At 40.9% G+C, this 22,061-nt stretch overlaps 2 protein-coding genes across 2 annotated transcripts in view; both read right to left on the minus strand.

The window, feature by feature from the left end:
- LOC104948543 (arginyl-tRNA--protein transferase 1) overlaps positions 1-13,135 on the minus strand; it is a 31,203-nt gene extending 18,068 nt beyond the window's left edge. The window contains exons 1-6 of the mRNA XM_010774743.1: positions 12,972-13,135; positions 8,959-9,022; positions 8,742-8,804; positions 8,003-8,106; positions 7,524-7,769; positions 1,975-2,180 (exon numbers count right to left, since the gene is read on the minus strand). Of these exons, the coding sequence (XP_010773045.1) occupies positions 1,975-2,180; positions 7,524-7,769; positions 8,003-8,106; positions 8,742-8,804; positions 8,959-9,022; positions 12,972-13,080 (792 nt within the window). The 5' untranslated portion in view covers positions 13,081-13,135. The remainder of the gene's footprint in view (positions 1-1,974; positions 2,181-7,523; positions 7,770-8,002; positions 8,107-8,741; positions 8,805-8,958; positions 9,023-12,971) is intronic.
- Positions 13,136-13,530: 395 nt separating this feature from the next.
- Positions 13,531-20,589, minus strand: LOC104948536 (delta-1-pyrroline-5-carboxylate synthase-like). Its single transcript, XM_010774738.1, has 17 exons — positions 20,326-20,589; positions 19,257-19,374; positions 18,980-19,122; positions 18,713-18,862; positions 18,528-18,632; positions 18,288-18,446; positions 17,799-17,889; positions 17,200-17,324; positions 16,955-17,099; positions 16,793-16,866; positions 16,249-16,348; positions 15,701-15,921; positions 15,446-15,583; positions 15,110-15,305; positions 14,785-14,906; positions 14,312-14,594; positions 13,531-14,209 (listed from the first exon to the last, which is right to left on the minus strand). The coding sequence occupies exons 2-17, from the start codon at positions 19,351-19,353 to the stop codon at positions 14,001-14,003; spliced, it is 2,358 nt and encodes a 785-aa protein (XP_010773040.1). The 5' UTR covers positions 19,354-19,374; positions 20,326-20,589; the 3' UTR covers positions 13,531-14,000.
- Between the last annotated feature and the right edge of the window lie 1,472 nt (positions 20,590-22,061).

Genomic DNA, 22,061 nt, shown 5'->3' on the forward strand with positions numbered 1-22,061 from the left:
ATTCATCACTATCAGGATCAGCCTCAGAAATCAAGTATTGGACTTTAGTGTCTGAAATAAAAAGGGTCTGAATGTTGCTATTGTCACCCAAACTAAAAGAAGATTTCATCTTCTAAATCCCCCGGCCCTTTATAATTAACAATGTCATGGTTGTGAAGCTTTTGTTGGCCACAGAGTATCTGCCATTTGAATCCCCTGGAGGGACAGGATAGAGGGAATTGAACCTGGGGTTTGTTTGAGTTGGACTAAAGTGGGTTTCTCTCATATGACTTGGCATCTATATCCTTTAGTCAAATATAAGCGTTGGGCCTCTTACATAAAAGAACAGTGGTGCAGCTCAACCCTTTTAATTTCAATCTACATTGAGAGATATTTGGATAGGGTTAAAACCCTTTGGTGAAACAACACAGCAGCAGAGAGTAGAGAGCATGGAAATTAAAATGTTAGCAATTCCCATAACAGACTTGAAATGTAACACCAACAGCCTGACGGCTTTATAAATAAAGCCACATATTACCAGTGGCTTTTTGTTTTACTTTCATTCAAATTAAAGATCATGGCGCATCAAAGCTTTAACCAATTATATGAACCTGGATCTCAAATACTTTACAGAACATCGTTATAGATAGGTACTATACTAGACATGTAAGCAATATTTTATTAATAAAACCTTTTTTTAATATGAGCACAGTGTGGAGACAGTAGAGAAGACTCTTGGTGCCTGGGGGGCTCTGAATCACGATCTCACACTGACCCCTAGTGGAGACCGCTGGAACCACAGCTGCAGTTAAGGCCAGCCCTGTCACTTCTCTATCACTGTGAAGTATCCATTTGTTATGCATTTAAAATCATTTTAATCTAATACGCTTCCCCAAGCTCATACACGCCAGGTTTTAACCATGGCAAGAGAGAAATTGCTTGAAGCGAGCAGAGGTGAGTCTATGACAACACCAAAGGTGTAAGTGAGGCTGAATCAATCTGTGGACGTGCTGACTCACCCTAAACTGTAGATAACACACTGACCATGCATAAGTACTTTATTCAAACCAACTGTAAATAATCCAAACTATTCCTTTTAATGCTGTAGTGTAAACTTGGTTTTTCCTGGTACCGATTGTGACTTCCTGAAATCTTTAAACTTGTAGCAACAGTCAACGGTTCAGAAGCCCAGGACTAAGAACCAGATTCACTCGACTGCTTATCCTCCAAATGGTCTGTTAGCCACAAAACAGATGCAGCTTAGCTGCATGTAATAAACAGCTAAATGGGTCAAATAGAGACATCTTCCAATTATTAGCCTTGTAAGACGTATAATTATCCTTCCTTTGCAAGGGACGACCGAGTGTTCATGCCCACTTAGTGAAATGGAACAATAATTGCGGGCAAAATAATTAATCCAATAGGAGAGAGCAGACTGGGAGGAGGTCTTGCGGGTGCAGTCTCGGAGGGCGGGGGGGCATGTAGACCAGAGACAGACACTGCCGGGTTCATCACTGCATCTGGCTCACATTTTGGTCAATACCAAGAATGACGTTACTCTACCAACCTCAGCTCGAGGCCTTCGCCAGGGATCTTTCTGCATCGTCATGCCCCCTGCCAAAAGTTCACTTCCATGTCTTCTCACAGCAGGAGCGGGGAGCTGTGGTTTTAATGTCATCAGCAGGGAAACGCAACCCAGTTTGTGTGGTGTGTGTCTGTCATTTGGTTGAATTAGATCTAGGAAGAGGTGGTTTTTCCACTCCGCTCTGGCCAGCTATCCTCTCCACACACATAAACACATGGTGAAGTCACTGGAGCAGGGGGAGAGGGCTCTATGAAACCCAAGGTCAAGATAACTGAATCCAAACATTTTGGATCGAGAGAGCTCAGCTAAAACTGTTTCTAAATGAAAAGATGGAATCATCACAAAAGGCTAATGCTTATTCCAAGTCACATTAAAAAGAAAGAAAGCACCCACTCTAGATTTCTGCTTACCTCGAGGCAATGAGAAGAGTTGTCAGGCAGTGACTCATTGATGAAATCTTCCAGGGGTTTGGTCTGGGCCGCAGTGGGGGGGGGAGGAGAAACAATGGAGGGGACTCCATCAACGTTTTGTCTAATCTGGTTTTTCTGAAGACGTCGCTCCTTTCTCAAGTCTTTGGCCTTCCGGCATGGCGGCCGGGCGGGGTCAGCTCCGATTCCTGCACCCCAGGAGAAAAGAGTAAAGAAAAAGGGGAGAAATGTCAAAGCTTTCCAAAAATGCTTGCTAGGTTGGGTATTACAAAAACAGTTTTCTTTTTAATGCAAAAGACGTGGCCTTCGACGCACTTCAAGGTTAGCATATAGAATAAGGGCGAGTAATAACTAATAATTGAATCGCTCCAAACTTCAGTTGGAAAGGTGGTAACTTCGGGCCGCTGCTATTGATGTGTCTCGAGTTTGACTTTGAGTGTCAGACCATGTTTCCGATGGATTTCTCCTGGCCCCTGTAGGCTGCCATGTTTACTTTGGTGCACCCCCTGCCTGAGAGGCCAGTCTCAACAGAAAGGCCGATGGAAGTCAATTTCTTGTTTCCCTGCCCCACTAGTCTCTACATTACATCATTGCTTAGGAAACTATAAAACAATATGACCTGTTAGCCCAAAGGATTAGCAGCTCTCTGTCCCCCCCTTCATCCTTCTTCTTCTTCTGCTGCTCCTCCTCCACCACCACCACAGCCTCTTCCTGGGCTCCTTCCAAGCCCCCTCCAGCTCTCCGGGCATCCCATGTCAACAGTTTACACGCCCACATCCTGTTTGGAGCAATAAGGAAACGAGAGCCATTTCCTGCTTGTCTTATTGCCAGCCGCCGCCATCAGCTCACTTACTAACTTTCCCCGGTGTCGACGTAACAAAAGGAAGGGGTGGGGGGGGGGCTGGGTCCTGACAAGGGGAGAGGGAAACTCTGTGACTGACCACAGTCAAAGCACACCATAACAGGAAGGATATGCAGATTCTGCTGGTTTATTTCCAGCAGGGTTTTCCCTAATCTGTTGCAAGCCCGTTGGCAGGTCTCAAATGACTTCCCGCCAGGCCGAAACATCCTTTTTTAAATAAAATAAAAAGGAGGAAACCATGGGCTATCTGCTAATTTCCAGAACCGTTTAATATTCTTGGATAACGTAACTAAATCATAATCCAGCTGGGACTTTGCTGTTTTTCAACCTAGACCCAGTTTTCCATGTGTTTGTGTAAAACACACTAATGGGCATAACAGCTTTTGAAAAAGTGTTTGAGCGAGGGCACTCCAGGCACAACACAGGATACAATGTAAAACTCTGAGCACAAACATACATATATAGATGTATGTCTACCAAAAGGTCATGTTTTTGCCAGTGAAAAAGTGATCAAGATTTGGCAAGAGGAGTGCCGATAATGCCAAGGTTTGTTGTGTTGGAGTAAGGACAGTGGGCGATATGGACAAAATATTTTATCCCTATATATTTTTTCTTTCTCATCCTCATCCAGTTCTGTGAAGTTGAACTCTTCTTATCTATGTTAACCCAAATCGTGTTACCTTGGGCAGCAGTCGATTAAGCATTATCTCAAAATCCTGCAAGAACAACATTTCAAATGGTTTTGACAAATCTTTGCTACTACCATCATATTAAACTACCCTAGTTGTAGTACAGAGAGCGTCACTTCAAGCTTGATATTTGAAATGTCATGGCTGAATATTTAGCAGATTTCAAACAATATGCATGCATCTCAAAAACCCTCTTTTGAGACTTCAGAACTTCTACTTGAGCAAACTTGAACAAAGCACAATAACCAACGCTCTTTGTACACGTCTTAAGCAAAGAGTAAATAGTTATCTCTTTGTAGGGTTATTTCCACAATGTTGCTTGTCAGTGGGCAAAAACAAATACTACATTGACAGTGTGCAATTTTCCAAAGCACTACATTGCAGCCTGTTTGCGCTCTTGCTCAGTACAGTCAAAACATTGTATGTATCCATGAGTCACAAATCATCTCAGTGTATCTGTTTTCTGTGTTGTCTTCAATGTTAAATGGCTGGAGGCACTAAAGGACGGAAGCCCTGCCAGTAAAGCATGGTAAATGGTTTTCTTGGTCACGGTAAACACTGCGAGGTCAAGTAGGACTGGTTACACAGAGTCTGAAATGTGTTCATCATGCCATCTTAACCCGCAACACATAAACCCTTATGTCCATGTGCCTCTAATTACTATCTCACTGCACACCTTCTCTATGTCTCACACACAGGGACACAGGTACTCCTCAGGACAGTGTTTACGCAGCCGTGGTAAAGATAGAGTCTGACAGATCAGTTCCTGTGGAAGGCACATGCTCCCACTCCAGCAGTTAGCACTTCATAAAAGCTGTGACACTCTGCCTCCCCAAACACACATACGACTCCGAAGATCTGCCTTAACTGTCTGGACTGGTGACATACTGCTCTCCCGCATGTAAACATGTAGAGACTGTAAATGAATTGACTGTGGGAGGAGGATGCTGTTATCTGTGAACAGGCCCTGAGATATTAACATGGAGCTGTGTGCCGTTTCTCTGGGAAACTGTACTGTCTGCACTGTTTATGTTGCCTCAGTTAAAACACACCAGACTGCTTCCTATAACATATTTCTTACAGCATCTTACAACAATTTGCCCGATAAGTAGTCATGCTGCCACTTGATGAACACCACTCTTTTATAGAAATGGTGCTAACCTGCGTAAACCGGGCCCTATTATGTAATTTGTTTGTTTTTTGTGCATGTAAATGATCTGCAAAGGCTAAACTTCATCTCCCACACCATCCCCGAAACACCTCGATTAAACTCCTTTGTTTTCTTCCGTAACACTTGCACTTCTATTGGATAGCGCTCCAACACATTGTACATGATAACGCTAAGGAGCGGGACATCTCTAAGTGGTTGGCCAATCAAAACAGCCGATCAGCAAACCAATCAGAACAGACTGGGCTCTGGTTTCAAACAGAGGGGGAAAAAAGGTGCAGCAGCACAGAGGCTGTATGAGTAAAATAAAGACCTTTTTGGAATGAAAGCATGTAAGCATGTCACAGTAGAGACACAAAATACTCATGAAACCTGAAAGTGAGCATTATATGGCCCCTTCAATAACTTAAAGGGGACCTATCATGCCAAATGCACTTTTGTACGTCTTGTATACATGAATATGTGTCCCCGGTGTGTCAGGGAACTCACCAAGTGTCAGAAAACACAACCCTCTCTCTTTTCCTCCATACCCAAATCTCTAAAAACGGGGCTGCAACGGAGCTGATACAGACGTTAATTTTTCTGACGTCAGAAAAGGGGTGCTCCGCCTATATGGGCAACTCTCCACCTATCAGGGGAATGAGGGGTTAGGCCACGGCTGGCCATTGCCGCTCGAAAGCGCTGGAAACGCTGTAGTACATATGCAAGGCCTGTAAGTGGCGCTATACTCCTACCACAAAAGCAGCAAAGAAGACTTCCCGCGCATGGTTGCCCTTCTGTTTATTCTCCGCTGTGGGCGCTCTGGCTCTTTTTCTCCCTCTCCGAGGCAAGCGCTGTAATTCTCTCCGGTAGTCCACCAGCAGATGACAAACACCCACCTCTCCGCCTCTTCCAAGGGACGAGGGGACCGTGCAGCAGAGTTTCAGTTAGATTTTTTTTCGCTGGTCAACATGTCCGTTAAAGTTGAAATCTTCCGGACAAAATTAGAAAAGTGCCGGTCAAAGGTCTTCTTTGTTATTTATTGAGCTTTAAAACAAATGAATAATGACTCTATATAATCATATAAGAATAAAACACGGAGGACGGAGATCTCATTTCCTCCCCCTCTTCTGAGAGCCCAGCAGCTGATCAGAGCACGCTCCCCTCTCCTGCAGCTAATTTGCATTAAAGCCATGTCACAGAATCAGCCCATGCAAAAACAGGGCTGGAAAAGAGCAAATAGAGCAAAATGAGGCATGGCTAAAATGCATGATCTGATTTGTATTTTGAAAAAAAAACTTCACAGACATGTTTTATATAGGTTTGGCCCTACAATATATTATTCAAATATAGCATGATAGGTCCACTTGAAATGAAACATGTGTATCTGCCTTCTGTGTGAATCCATTCCAAAATGTTATAGGTTCTTCCTTGCCCCATGCTTCACCTTTCCACCGAGTTTAATCAAAATTGGTCAAATTTTTTTTTCCGTAATCCTAAACGACAGACCAAAAACCTAACCTAAAACATGACCTCCTTAACAGAGTATATTGATGTTTTCCAATCAATTAACACTGCAACATAACTCTGGAGAAAGCAAATCTATTTTAGCTTACATTGCCTTTACTGAAACACATACAACACATTGATCAAATACTTTTATAGGAATACAAATACATGTATGCAAGTTACTTGATTCCCTGTAAAGCAGATCCAAGGACAGCTTTGCAATACATTCCATATGCACTTCTGTATCTGATTACCTCTGGCTTTGCATACTCTATATGGGGAATGGGGAGCCGTGTTCTCTCCAGCTAAAACTGGAACCTGCCCAAAGCTATAAAGCGCTTCAGTCATAAAACTACAGGAAAGATATGTCCAGGTGTTTTCTGTTGGAGGTGAATAAGGGGGGAGTGGAGAAACACCGGTGCAACACAGTAAATCCTCCTTGCTTCCGCTTTGCTAGCCTCCTAAAAAAGCCAGTTATTCCTGAGAGTCTGAGGAAGAACAGTGTGGAGCTGCTCCTGCACCGCTGAACGTTTTCTATCTATGTGTTTATGTCTGCATCAGGATCGAACCGTGCCAACACCAAGCCTTTCCACTCAAATATAAGTCCCTGCTTTTTGATTAATGAGCGTGGGGTCATGTTCTCATTAGAGGTTTAAAAGGGGAATAAGTGGTGGAGATCTTGAACATGAGCAGTTAGAAGTACTGCTTCCTGTGTCTAATAAGAGTTTATTATCTCCTAAATGCGAGTGTTATTTATTCATTAATGGGAGTTGGCCGTGAGGATATCCTGTACCGGAGTGTGAAGAGGAGAACATGACAGATAAGCCCTGACCAGACACACTACTGCAAACACAGAAGAAACAGCAGCCTCCGTCACCAAGTTGCTGCACAGCGAAGTCTATTGCAAGGTGAACAGTGACACACCCTGGCCAACAATGGTGCTTCAGTTACCAAAGTGGCAATTTGGCATCTGAATAGATGATTGTCAGTAAAGCTACTTTGACTGTTTTGAAAGTTGTTCTTACTGCAGCTCAAAAGAATAACAGACAAAGGCTGCATGCGCACACTATATTTAGCATAAGCTATCCAAATTCATTAATTCATGTAGGGCTGCAACAAACAATTATCCCGAGTGATTTATCTGTTGATTATTGTCTGAATGAATAACTGCTAACTCATTTTTCAAGTTTAATTCAATCAAATCGTTTTTTCAGCTCTATATTTAAAGATCATGTCCTTTTTTTGTTTGTATTTATTTTTGTCATCAAGAACAACCCCAACTGCTGATCAGCATAACCAGCTATATATCAGTTAATCATCTCACCTGGTTTAGTAGCTGTCGCTGTTTTCCTGTCATCAGACACAGACGCTCGATCTTTTCTTGACGTCTCTGAGACAGCAGGTGCTGCAGGTGCTGCATCCACTACCTCTTTCTGGCCTTCTGTGATAGCGGGACACTCTGGTAGTTCCTTCTGAATGTCTTTGATAGCAGCACACTTCACGTCTGAGTGACAGGCTTTGCTGGGCTCCCGCGGCCCCGCTTGGTCACACACCGCGTCCATCGGCTCGCCTGCAAGGGACAACATTGCTGACTATCATGTGTCCTACAGAACTAAACCTATTTGAGTCTGTCCCAATCCCTTACTGTACTCCCCACCGTGCACTCTGACCCCTATGCAACCCAATAGTCCAGTGTTGACTTCTTTTTTCATGCATGTACTGTATACCAATAGGGAACTTTATCAGATAACACATATTAATGATAACTACTCAAATATCATAATGTTAGAAATGTACTCTCACCATTATCCTGATCTTTTGGCATTTCCCCTTTGGAAATAAATTTGCTGATCTTCTTCAGGACTTTCTTGTGAGATTTGGAGGGCTGGAATTTTGTTGCATGACATCTTGAAAGAGCACAAAAATAAAAGTTTGCTTAGAACTATTAATATTTGCATAGAATGCTGCTGTTATTGCTCATATACTAGTTTATAAAAGATGTATTAGGTACATTAATATATTAAACTACAAAGTGTAGGGATGTAGGATACATATTGGGTCCATGTATTACATGTGCTATTGTGATGAGGACATTTTAGCTGATTAATTATTGGTCAAAAGGCAGACTGCAATTGGTATTTTACTAGCAAAAATAAATGAACATTTTGAGAGTCACAACGGTTTACTTTAGCTGTTTTAACAATACTGATGTCTGTTAAAATGGTTAATTGGTCAGGTCTGAAATCACACAATCAGCAATATTTGCACACTCGCCTTTGTTTCCCTGAGGTGTGCTTAAATGAAAGGTTAAGACCTACACAGTCTATGGTTATGATGACCCCTTTTTCGATACAAAAATTATGATATTTTCTCTCATCTTTTTAGTATCGTCCAGGGGATTCAAGTAGGAATGAGTTATTATCAGTATTAGCGAGAAATATTCCATATGTTGCATCCCTAACCGTGGCTCATTCTTATGTGTTCCATGTATATCTGGCTGTGTCAGTTCTAAAGTGAACTGAATCTTCAGGATGGAAGTTACCTGATGGTGTACTGTGGACAGCATGTCTTGTTCAATGTGGGCTTATAGACATATTTCCCACTTCTGAAAATAAAATAATGGAAAACCATTATTGAAACAGACAATCACACATTTGAATTATCCCCAAAATGTATTTCTTCAACAATATTAATCAGAAAATGAAAAAGGTCCATAACACCCTGGGCAGGATTGCCTGAAGGTAAAAACAGCTTCTCACCTTCTCCACCCTCGGTCTATTAGGTCTTGGTAGTCTTGTACAGTCATGGTGTGAGACCACATCCCTGGAGAATACAAAAGGGACATCAGAACTTTCAAACATTTCAAACATTTCATGATTCCACACTAGTTTTGAAATGAAACATCAGCATAAGAGCATGCTGTTTCATTCATGAAGTGAATCATAATTAGCTTGGCTCGATAAAATAAAGCTCAATTACAGCATTAAAGAGTTACAGAATTTATTTTTTTAAACCTGAATGAGGAAGCATGTAAACAAGTAAGGAGTGCTTTATTCAGAAGCAGCTCATAAAGTCTTTTGGGAGGTCCACATTTTTGTTTTAGCTCAAATCACAGTGTCCCCTAAAGTACATTCCCACAGTCCCTAATGGTAACATACAATATTATCTGTGTCCACAGCAGATTGGGTCCTGCTTCCCAGAGCTGAGCTGTGAGCTCCCCGTTTGACCTCCTGACCTCATCCTCTGCAACTATATACAGTGTGACGCACACACCAAAAACAAAGTCTTGAAGACAAGAGAGATATCAGTTCACATCTAGAGCAGTTGAGGGAATTCACTGTAAACACTTCACACAACACAGAACCGAGATTGCAATGTCCAGTCCAAAGAGACACACTACAACAAGGAAGCAATGACTGAAGAAGACTACAGATTTACTTTAGGGGTAGAGCAACATCTTTTACATAGTTTAAAGATCCGGACATCATTATCTTAATAAATAACATATCTGATAATCAGAGTAGGTCAAGATTGGTCTTCCATAGTGTTTTTTTTCACATGCCATTAAAATGACTTAAACAAATATTGTTATCACATATTCAATGTGTCCAGAGATAGTTTTTCACTATCATGTTAAATGGAAAAAGATTAGGGGAATCCAACCGGACAGTTATTCTTAGAAATTGACTGGAAGTGATCAAATATTATCATATGTTGAAGGTTTAAAGTAACCAATTTAAAATGGAAACGGTTACACTTGAACTGCTGCTGGTTTATAAAGCATTGAATGGTTTAGGCTCAAAATACATTTCTGACCTCCTGCTAAATTATGAACCATCCAGATCTCTCAGGGACTGGTCAGCTTTCTGTCCCCAGTCAGAACTAAACATGGAGAAGTTCAGTTATTATGCTCCAAATATCTGGAACAAACTACCAGAAACCTGCAGGTCCGCTGCAACTCTGACTACTTTTAAATCCAGGCTGAAGACTTTTCTTTTTGTCGCTGCTTTTAATTGAACTATTCATATCTCACACTGCATTGTAACTTTTATTCATGTACCTGTGTTATTCATATTTTATTATCTTTGCTTTTAAATGAGTGTTTTTAAATGTCATTTCATAATATGTTTCTTAATGTCTTTCATTTTTGTTAAGCAGTTTGAATTGTCTTGTGTTGAAATGTGCTATATAAATAAACTTGCCTTGCCTTGAACGATGAAGACAGAGCAGCATTTTTCAGGGAAAACATCCCAAAAAATGTGCAGCATATATCCATCATTTAGAATTGTTGGGGAGATCTTTCAATACCACACATACTGTATAAGGCCTCACAATTCATTCAGAACATAATTTCTGGCGGGGTTTCTGCCCTTTAACCTCTATTCTACGACCCCAAATTATCATAATCTCAGAGATGTCAAATTATCATGTTAATCAATCTGATTATTAAATACTTTTTGTAGTATTCTGTTCAGTGGTTTTTTATATTAAGGATGCTTTTAATGGAGTATAAATAATGTATATGGGAAACATTGCATCAATAACAACCTTTAAGAGCAAATGAATAACAGGGCAGGGCTAATTAAAGCCGGATTACTATGGAAAAGATATTTCCAGAGGTAAACCTGTAATGTCAGTTTTTCTGTAAATGCAATATCTGCCAACATCATGGCACTATGGGAGTGTCTCTCTGTCGCTCTCATCTAATCCATTTGTTCAGCCTTCCCTGAGGCCTGACAGACACTCACACAGAGGAGGGCAGATGTTGAGCTCCTTAGAGTGGGGCAGGGTTTGCTTTGCATGTAACAACACTGTTGATAACATCAGCAAGCCAATCAAATAGAGGGAAACCTCTCGCTTACCACCTGCTTGGAAAGGTTTAAAGTACAGCAAAAACACTGATCTGATAATCACTGTTGACCTATACTGTTTCATAAGTCTTCCCCGGTAAATCAGCACTAAGGGGTGATTATAACATGACAAAATTAAGTGTTTTTTTTATTTTCTGCAGTCTGAAAATAACCAACTTGACAAGCTTGAGATCTTGTGTACATCTGATAGTTGCAGGTCTGGTGTACTGATTGAACCTGTATCAGCACATGGAGGAACACACAACCTTTTAACACTGTTACTTATTAGAATCCCACTGGGAGTACAGTCTACCTTCCTCTCCAGAATCTGCCTTGCCCACACGATGCAGCATATCCAGATTACCACTCTTATTTTAGATTAGACAGCTCTCGTCTGCTGGCTCTGAGCCCAATGTTTCATTGACAGCATTAGGAACTGCCTCAACCCTCAACCTAGTCGACCTCTCACCCTCTCTAGACACTAAATTAAAGCATGCTGTCACATCCATCTTACACAACTCAGAAATTTCACTAATACATTACATTGACCTTGGTTTCCCTTTAAATGGAAGCCTCTCGCAGCATGCATATTTTTAGTTTTCTGGCAGCTCAGTTGTCTTGTACAGAGAGTTTAAAAACCTTTACGACACATGACTGATCCGTGTCACCCTCCGTATGAACAGATTCCTGGAAGGAATGTTTCTGGCGCTGAATGATACTTGAGGGCTACTGAAACTCTACCCGGAGTTAACCTTTTATACAAAGCTTGCCCTGCTTCTCATTAAGTAATCCAGTTATCCAGCAGGCTCCCTCCTGGTTCATCACTTGAACTAGCTTCTAGCTTTCTCAGTTATTTTACTAGTGTTTTTCTGTAAATTGTACTTTATGTGGTTGTGACAATATTGCTTTTTGTAATGACAAACAGTTGCATTGACAACTAGTTGTGTTGTTTTAAATATGATTAAGTATTTAAAGTGGCATGCCCTGTATTTTTACTTTTAACAAACTATTTCAGGGTTAAATTGGAAGTAAGCCCAGACCCACAATTTGATTTTCCACTGCAGCTGGATAGAGTATTTGTTTCTCATATCCTTTTTCCAGCATTTACTTTAACTACAAGAATCATTTCTTGCAGTAGCAATAGGCTTTGACCCCAGATGCCACAGTGACAGTAAAAGCAGTTTGTTGAGATTCCAAGGAGTACTTGGTAAACACTCTGATTCAGCGTGTTGTGAAATCTCTGTCTCATGTTAGCTCTCATGTGTGTGCTATTGCAGCACTTCACACATCGTTAAACGTCAAATAAAATCACAGACCTCTCCACGCCAAAACATATAAATACATGATAGATTTTACGCCAGTCTTTTTAGCAAACATTTAGAGAACCCTACACTCAGTGCCACTGCAATAACAGACTATATGAAATCGAGACAGCTGCACTTTCGCTTGTGAGGGCATCTTCCTCCTGCTATGAGTTGTTAGCTAGCATGATGGTAGTGGAAATGTACCCAAGTCTTCTGAAGCAGCTAATGTTACAGCGTTAGTCTTGAGTAAACATTATAGCCAAAAGTAGTTCCCCAATACCAGCATAACCTTACTTACATATGTTTTTGAGCAGTCTTGTGTTTTCCTAAGAATAGCGTTGGGCAATTGGATGCTAATTGCTAAAAATCCAGCGTAAGTAAGGCAAACAACCTGACACTAACCAATTACGTTAGTTGAGCACTAGTTTATGTGCACTCTGTTACATGTTAAGTGTAGGTAAGCACACCTAACATAAATTACTCAAATTAAGTGACATTTAATATTTAAAGAGCCAACATTAGCTAGCACTCTACCAAACCCAGCAAGTAGACGGGGCTAGGTGGTTAGCATGAGTCAGTTCAGTGAAGCGACTGTTTCCTACTGGATTAGACACTCACCATGAGAAAAGTTTCCTTCATCATTCTTACAGTAACCACACCGGTAACCCGAATCCCCGCCGAAATATTCAACTATAGTATAAGAACTGTTTCCTGCCATTTTTAGCATAGAGTCAAATGACAGCTGGGTTTACCCGGTGTTCAGTCTGGGCAAGTACTGCAGTTCGACCACGCCCACTCCCTCTACGTCACATGTGCTACGTTCAGGAGAGGTGGGAGCTAAAATAAAATAAATCTTAAAGGTCCCATGTCATAGCCATTTCTACTGATCATAATTCCATTGTTGAGGTATACTAGAATAGATTTATATTGTGCAATTTTCCAAACTCACATTGGTTTCTCATACAGCATCTCTGTGTACAGTGGCGTAACAAGGTTGTGATTGGCCTCGGTGCAAATATTGTTTTGGCTTAAATTATTAATCTGTTAAGCATTTAAATGTTAGAATGACTAAATACTAAAGTTCTCAATTCAATTGGTTAATAAGTCAAATGAATGAATACTGAATGCATTTTTTTAAAGAGACAATATGATGCAAAACCAGAAATCAAGAGTAGAGAACTGTACAGATTGTTTATTAAATCATTTGTGGGAGGAAAAAGGACAGAAAAAAAAAATCAATCATAACCAACATCCAGCAGAAAAAACACATACAGTAAATTACAAAAAAGTTTTTACATAGAAAAATAATTCACAAAATCCCGGCCAGGCCAATGCTACTATAAAAGGACCTTGAAGACGAAACAGCGTTGCGTTTGCACACATTTTGTGTGCACTGGTCACAGAAAATTGAATAAGTTTATTTGTATCGTTACACTCTTTGTCTCAGGAGATATCAGGGAGTTTTAAATATAAATTGATTCACAAGTTTATGAACAGGTCGTCCAGGTAAAGTATCCTCTATTCTGCATGCAAATTTTCTGCTACGGCATAGTGGATGATGATGATGTTGATGATGAAGCAGCGGCTAAAAAGTTGAAGTGTTACTGGCAAAACCAAACCTTTAAATAAACTCTGCGTAGAAATCAGTTACTCCTGTTGATGGCTCTTTGGTCGGGCGATAAAGTTCCCCTGGGAGACAGGGATGTTTTCATGAAGGTATTTCATACTGCCTTGTTCAGAAAAGTCAGCCACAGTGTGCCCTTCCCCTCGAAGGACCCATTTGGTGGTCAGAAGCCCCTCCAGACCTACTGGACCTCTGGCATGTATCCGGGCTGTACTGATACCAACCTCAGCTCCTGCAAGAGAAGAAAAGTAGAATGAACTCTCCTGACCTATCTTCAAGAAAGTTATAAGTTAGTTCCAAGGATGTATGTCGTCATGCCTGGCACGGTACTTACCTAGGCCAAAGCGGTAGCCATCGGCAAAGCGAGTGCTGGTGTTCCAGAACACACAGGCGCTGTCCACCTGCTGCAGAAACTGTTCAGCCGTCTCTTCATTTTCTGTAACAATGACATCCGTGTGGGAGCTGCCGTATTTGTGGATGTGATCCACAGCATCCGACATGCTGTCTACCACCTCAATGCAGCACTCCAGGTCCCCATACTCTGTCCTCAGGGACTTCACCTCGGATGGGCTGAAAGTTAAATACGACGCAAACCGAGGGCCGGCATGGATCTTCACCTGAAAGAAAGCAAAGATTTATCAACAGAATAAGTAAATAAATGAGTCCAAAAAAACGATTCACTGTACTGAAACAAACGCCTAGCACTCGAGACAGTTGCTGGAGATTCATTTAAAATGTAAACACATACCCTTCAATTGTGATGCGTAATACTTAGTAAGTTTGAGTGTCTGTGTGTTTGTTTCTTACATGTTGTGTTCTCAGCATGTCAATCATCTGGTCAAACATAGGAGTGCGCAGTAAATCCTTGTGGATAAGGAGAGTCTCCATGGCATTGCAGGCTGCAGGGTAGTCACATTTGGAGTCTCTGACTGGAATGAGAAATAAGTTAGTCATCTTATATTAATTTAGCAGTTAATAACCCTTTGGAAACATCTAAAAAATAGAATTACAACTGCTCAAATAGGAAAAATATATTTTGTATCCCATTTCTACAACTTTGAAACCAAACCATAGCAGAAATGTAAACAACATTTGTTCTACTATCACAGTCGGACCATAAAGTACCACGTACCAATCTCTATAGCTTTGTCTATGCTGGCATCGTTGTCGATGTAGACGTGACAGACACCCTCGCTGTGGCCCAGCACAGGAATACCCTTAGCCGCCCTTTGGATGCTCCGGACGAGCTCCGACGAGCCCCTTGGAATGATCAGGTCGATTAACTTGTCCAGTCTGCACAGATCCTCCACCTCTTCACGTGTGCTCACCTATACGTCAGGGTGAATGTCACAGAATGTTATTATTTACAAACTCACTATGTGTAGTCATAACTCAATGATCAACTTTGGGCTGCATCTTGCATGAAAGGTGCTATATAAAAACGTTTATAGTTATTATTATTATTTACCAGTTGAATGGCATCTGCGACTCCATGAATGGAAAGTGCTTCCTGAGTGAGTTGATGAAGAATTTTATTGCTGTGAGAAGCTTCTTTACCCCCCTTCAGCAGCAAAGCATTTCCACTGGCAATAGCCAGAGCAGACACCTGGAACACAATAACATAAATATGTGAGTTTTACAATCAATGGTAAAGATGTGCAATGTCTCCAAAACCAGCAGCTAACGGTGTAGCTCTACATGCTGAGCGGTGGGCTTTACTGACCTGTGGGAGACAATCTGGACGCGACTCGAAGATGACCAGCAGGACACCGATAGGGACAGTGATCTGCTCCAGCTCAAGGTTGTTGGCCACCCTGGTCCTCCTCAGCACCCGACCCACGCTGTCCTGTGAGGACACTGCGAGCTGACGGAGGCCGATGGCAAGGCTGTTCAGCTTAGAGGTTGACAGACTCAGGCGGTCGATCATTGGCTGGGAGAGACGACCTGCACGATTTTTTTTAATAAAAACTCTGATAATGCAAAAGTCTAAAGATCTGTACATAAAATACTGTATGCTTTTGGCAAGCTGAGGCATCAAAAAAAGGAATGAAAACTACATTTAGGGAGTACATACCCTACTCACTACAACACAATCAATGACTCAAAATGATAGAAATATAAGTATCATGCAATCTTAAGCCCTTCACAGATAACAAAGCTAATGCACACTGGCACATGTGGAAGTGGTACGGAGTCACTGCATTTAAGGGAGAGCATAGCATGCAGCTGTAGATTAAGGTGGACAATGGGTCTTCTCAACACCCTCCGTACCTGATGTTGTTGCTAACTCCATGTCCCTCCTGTTGGCACTGAGAATCTCCTCTTTCTTCTCCGTAAGCATATCAGCAAGATGGCAGATGATTTCTCCTCTCTAGAAAAACAAACACCTCGATAGGATTAACAAATACCCCAATCAAGAGTATTTAAAGCTACAACCAGTATTTGTAAACAATTAATGAGTTTGGCAACCCTTTGCTTCCTGTTTTGAAAATGATTCACTTTTTTCCCCCAGTTTTCATGTTAATTGTTTGTGCTGACCAAGAGATTGTCTCTCCCTATTGTATTCATGTCAAAATTCATTTAGGAATAACACGTTGGAGGTATAATATACATTTTGTTCAGGAAGTGTAACCTTAAAATAATCCTCATAAATGTTTGGATTCCTTAATATTTCATGCTAAAGAAATAAAAAGAAAACCCACATATATATGTATACTGCAATCGAACCTTAAAATAATTGAGTGGACTCCAGGAGATCATGGTGTTCATATGAAATAATTTAGTCCAGACCACACTGAGGGGGCAGAGAACTCACCTTCTCAGGGTCCAGTGAGGCCAGAGTCCTGCCAGCATGCCGGGCCATCTCAGTCTGCTGCTCCACAGTTGGACCTGTTGGTGTCAATAAAACTCATGAAATATAAAAACACAAACACAACAAGTAGGCAAAATATTCTTCCCAGATGATGTTACGCCATACCTGCAGGTTTCACTTCAGAGAAGAAGGTGCCAACTTTCTTCCCGTCCACGATGTCTGTGATGACGTGGCCTGTGACTTTAGGATTTGTGCCGTTAGCGATGACAACAGACGTCCCGCCCTGAAGAGCCCAGAGGGCTGCTTTCACCTGTTCAGAGGACATGATTGAGTATAATGCACATTTTTCATAATTTAACCAACTTATTCATGTCAACACTTTTAGATACAATATTGATCGTCAGGCTGACCTTGGCTTCCATGCCGCCAATGCCGACTCTGGACTTAGTGCCGTAGGTGATGGACTGCTGATCTCCAGGATAGAATATATCAATGAGCTTGGCATCATCTGTTCCTGGGGGTCTGTCGTATAAGCCTGTGGGACAGATTTGTTCTTGTTTAATCCTTTATATTGATAACATTTTATTAAAAGAATCAAGACAGTAAACAAAACATTTATATTATTTTGATAAACCTATGAATATTTTGATTCCTGATTAACTATTCAAAGTACTCCTGTGATTTAGCATTACTCTTCTGTGTTGTTTTGGGAACCCACAAAAAACAAAATCAGGGTACCTGATGCTGAGCTATCCTAACTTTTAGCCTCAAGTAAAGAAGAGGCTTAAAAACATGTATTCTACATTTCCTATTAAGTACATTATCTCATTAGCATCTTTCTTTTGCCCCCCTCTACCTGGCAAATGTCTTCCAGTTTCTGTTATCAAGTCCCAAAAGAAAGCTAAGAAAACCTTGATACGACCTTCTTTTCTCATAGTCACATAAGACATAAGCAAAGTTAAGTAAAGTTAATCATTATGATTCACGAACTAAGTGGTGATTTTTGTACCTTCAACATCAGAGAGGGCAATGAGCAGGTCGGCTTTCATTTCAACAGACAGTCGTGCAGCCAAGCTGTCATTATCTTTGATGCTTATTACCTGAAATACAAACAGAAATGTCATTAAACCTCAAAAAGAAAAACATATTACCTAACATCATACTGTAGAACAAGAGTTTATCAGTTGCTACCATGCAACAAAAGGATCCTAGTCCCAATCAGTTGCAAAGCAAACAACACCTCTTTCTAAAAAACACAAGCAGGTGTGTGCACCATACAAAAGCAGAACAAAAGACCACCACACTTTGAATGAGTGCCCAACATTTAAAGCAGCTTTTAAAATGAAAACCATGTGTCCAATAAGTAATGCGTTATTGTGGGTTGAAATGTTAGTGATGAAAAACATATGTCTTTCATTTACGCATGATTTAAGCAATCCACCATCACAATTCTGGACCACATTCATCATTCCCAGCATGCCCAACACACAATACCCACATTTCCCCCCTGCAGGTCACTGTTGGGAACAGGGGGAGGAACGACAGCATCGTTGGTGTTGATGATAGGAACTATGTTCATCCGCAGCAGTTCGTGGAGCGTGCTGTTCAGGTTGCGACGCTTCTGCTCATCATGGAAATCCAGATTGGTAACCAGAATCTACAGACATGGACAGAGATTCAAAGACATTAATGACATTTCAAACTGTGTCAGCGTTTGTGAGAAAAATGGAGTACATACTTGTGCAGTGCAGGTGCTGTACTGGGTGAACATAGCTTCATACAATGCCATCAGACCGCTCTGTCCAGCAGCTGCACACGCCCTTGCTTCAAGAACTGGAACCGTCTGAAAAACAGAGATTTCACTGAAGTTACCAAGACTGATAATACAATTTAAGAAGTGTTTATATTAGGATTATTATTCACCATTTCTTTGAGTTGGTTCTGTCCAGAATGCAAGGCTTGTCTGACGCTCTGAGACAGCAGGATCTCATGCCTCAGTCTCTGCTTCCCAAACGCCACAGCACCACTGGTGACAATCATCATCTCCCTGCCTTGATTCTGCAGCATGGCCACCTGACGAGACACAAAAATGCTATAACATTCTGCTTTCACAGCTTATATCAATTCTTATTTTTTGTATTCTTAGTAGAGCCCCAAATAATTGTATCAACAATATAAAAGTGGCGTTACCTGCTCTACTATTGAGGCCAGGCGTCCCAGAGCCAGACCACACTCGTCGCGTGTCACCACAGCACTCCCCAGCTTCACTACAATACGTTTGGCCTGCTTTAACTCGCTGCGGTGGACAAAACACTGCCCATGGGGACGTGGGACTGAAGAGCATAACAAAGTCATGTTTTACTACACATCATCATGCACCAAAGAGCATATTATAGCAAGCAGATCAAAGAGACAATGAGAATCGTGTGCAGGTCCAGTATGACAAATAAGTAGGCTGGTAACTTACATTTAATCTGGGAATATGCTCTGATGGAAGCTGGATAGACATTTGACCGCCGGATTGTGGATGGCAGGCGAGAGCCCAAGGCCAGTTTGGCAAACATGGCACCTAAACTTGAGGACAGCTGTAAACACAAAACAGTGTCAGGTTACTGTAACCTTGTGATAACCCCATCTGAGATAAGCAGCTGTTGGATATGATAGTGACTGTTGTAAGTTGTCTGTAACTGTGCCGCTGCCTATGTTGGACCAGAAATCTCTTTGAAAAGAGATGTGTAATATAAATGAGACCTATCCTGGTAAAATAACGGTACAATTAAACATGTAAAATAGACAGGCTGAATGGTTGGCCATCCTCGCCATACTAAACATAAAATATACTAACATTATTAATTTTAACATTATTCAAGATTCAAAGGCTTTATTTGTTATGCACAGTAGCTACAGTGTAGTGATGACAATTACAATATTGAGTTCCAACAATGCAACATAATTATATAGACATAAAACAGTCAAACTAATTAAAAACAATAAAAAATAGTGCAAGAAATAACAGAATAGAAATAAAATAGTGCGACAGAATGTTGCAAGACTAATGTGCTAAGTAATTCAGGAGAGGAGAAATATATAAAAGTACAATAGACTAAATGAGAAAAAAATAATATTAAATACTGAACAATGAAGTTACATTTCACTATGTAATTGTTTTAGTCTCACAGGAAAGCGTTGCATCATCTGCCAGCCATGAGGTTATCAGCATTGTGTAAAACTTGACACACTGACCGAGAGTTGATGGTGTTATTTTGATTTGTTAGCATAGAAGCATTAGCTAAAAGCTAAATAATACATGTGCTGTTCACATATTTAAACTCTAACGTGTAAAGCAGCTGAAGTTTGCAGGTTAGTAAATAGGGCTAACATATTGTAGCTAAATGTGTAGAGTTCCTGCTGTCAACATGTACTTGTGGCTAGCTCACGTTAGCTAACATTAGCTATTGTGAGTTACCTCACTGCTTAGCTCAGCTGCTATGTTCGACTAAATGGACCTAATACATGTTAAAAAGAATACTCCTTACCTGTAAATAAGAAAGTCTAGAAACTCAACTACAACTACACTTATGAGTGCAGTACTGCTGGAGACACGTAGTCAGCCGGTGCCTAGCTGCCACATCCACATCCCACGTTATTTGGGATCGTTTGGGATGTGTCGTAACTGTGGTATGCTCGAACGTCTTTTACGTTGAATGTCTGGCTACGTTCATGTTGTCAGAAGGGGATTACGAAAAACAGTCTTTACGTACATAGAAATTGTTCTATTGATGGGTGGATGCTCACGTAGTTTAGGGAAGTCTAAGCACAAGGGAGGGAGGAGTAAACATGTATAACAGGCTTGTTTGGCTGCAGTCGAATAGTCCATTTAGCTTAGGAACCTTCCTAACCGAGTGAAATGACCCGGAAGTCCCTCAGTTGCAGCCATGATAAGTGCCGTTCGAATTCTCTAGAGTCTAGAATGATAGGAAAGTAGGTTTCAAACTTTCTTTATAACCTCCTTTAGTTTAGGAACCACTGGACCTCCCTAACCAAAAGGAGAGGAGAAAATCCTGCCCCACAATGCCTTGCAGCCGCAGCATTTGACGTCACACAACAGTCGGCCGTTCACGGACACAAACGATTATGACGGAGAAATTATATCATGAAAGTTACGGTGCTTATTAAGCATTTTAAAACGTATGTGGTAAATTGCCCAAGTGGTTTTTTTTGTTTTTTTTAACGTTCATCAGTATTATAATCAGAAAGAGAAATANGAACGTTAGTTTTTACTGAAATGATCAAATAAAGTCAACGATTCACTGAGCTGTGTGGGGTTTGTTCAACTTATAAAAGATCTTTGAATGGTGATATAGGTGTTAAAGACTAACGTTTATAATAAATACATTTGTATTGATTTTAAGATCTTTTCATAGTTCATACAATCATACGTATTGGGATCATTTGTATTACAGGGTATATGCAGGAATCCTGAGGTCAAATGTAATACCTTTTAAGACCTTTTTTAAGACCCTTTCCATACATTTTAAGACCTCATCGCAACTTTGAGTTCTAACCGGTTACATTGGCTACACACTTTACCTCACATTTACTATATTGATTGTAAGATAGCACAACTAAACAGAGTGCAGACAGACTACTGAAGCCTCCTTTCCACATGAACTTCAACCTCTCTGTGAAGGTCAGGTTTAATGCAGTATGCTGCTTTGTTGCTTCTGTACTCTGTGCTCTTTGATTCCAGTGAAACTCCTCAGAAACCAGTATTTGACCAATAAACAAAACAATTGACAAATCTTTGAACTATGAAATATATTAAACTTTGGTGAGCTTCAGCGGGGTAATGCCATATAGGAGCTCCCTCACAAATACCCAGGGGTTAAATTGGGCTGGGGCTGTCCGGGGCTAAGCCCTGGCACATAGGACGATGCTCTGACGTCATCACCCTCACACATTTGTCATATGTTTACAAAAAACAATATATATGTTAAGACTTTTCTCGTTCTTAATATAGACTATATTAGGGTCGATATGTGTTGACTTTACTTTAAAATAGCAGATCTCTGTGACCGGATATAGTTTGGCTTAGACCCCGGCCCCACGAGGACGCATACGGTAAAACGCATACGCAAACGCAAAAAAGTCTTCCGTTCACACGCATTCGATTCATTAANAGTTTTAGCGCTCCTTTTGACCGAAGGTCGGTTATAAAGTATCCTATGATTGAGTAGCTCACGCGGCTTCCTGACAAGGTTGAGGTCGTAAT

Source organism: Notothenia coriiceps, unplaced genomic scaffold (assembly GCF_000735185.1).
Source record: "Notothenia coriiceps isolate Sejong01 unplaced genomic scaffold, NC01 NC01_scaffold00014516, whole genome shotgun sequence".
Taxonomy (NCBI): domain Eukaryota; kingdom Metazoa; phylum Chordata; class Actinopteri; order Perciformes; family Nototheniidae; genus Notothenia; species Notothenia coriiceps.

Coding starts and splice junctions, on each gene's coding strand:
- LOC104948536 (XM_010774738.1), bottom strand. CDS start 19,353: ATGTTTGCCAAACTGGCCTTGGGCTCTCGCCTGCCATCCACAATCCGG. Junction 14,907..15,109: donor AGACAAAGCTATAGAGATTG/GTACGTGGTACT, acceptor TTCTCATTCCAG/TCAGAGACTCCAAATGTGAC. Junction 14,210..14,311: donor TGGCTACCGCTTTGGCCTAG/GTAAGTACCGTG, acceptor CTTCTCTTGCAG/GAGCTGAGGTTGGTATCAGT.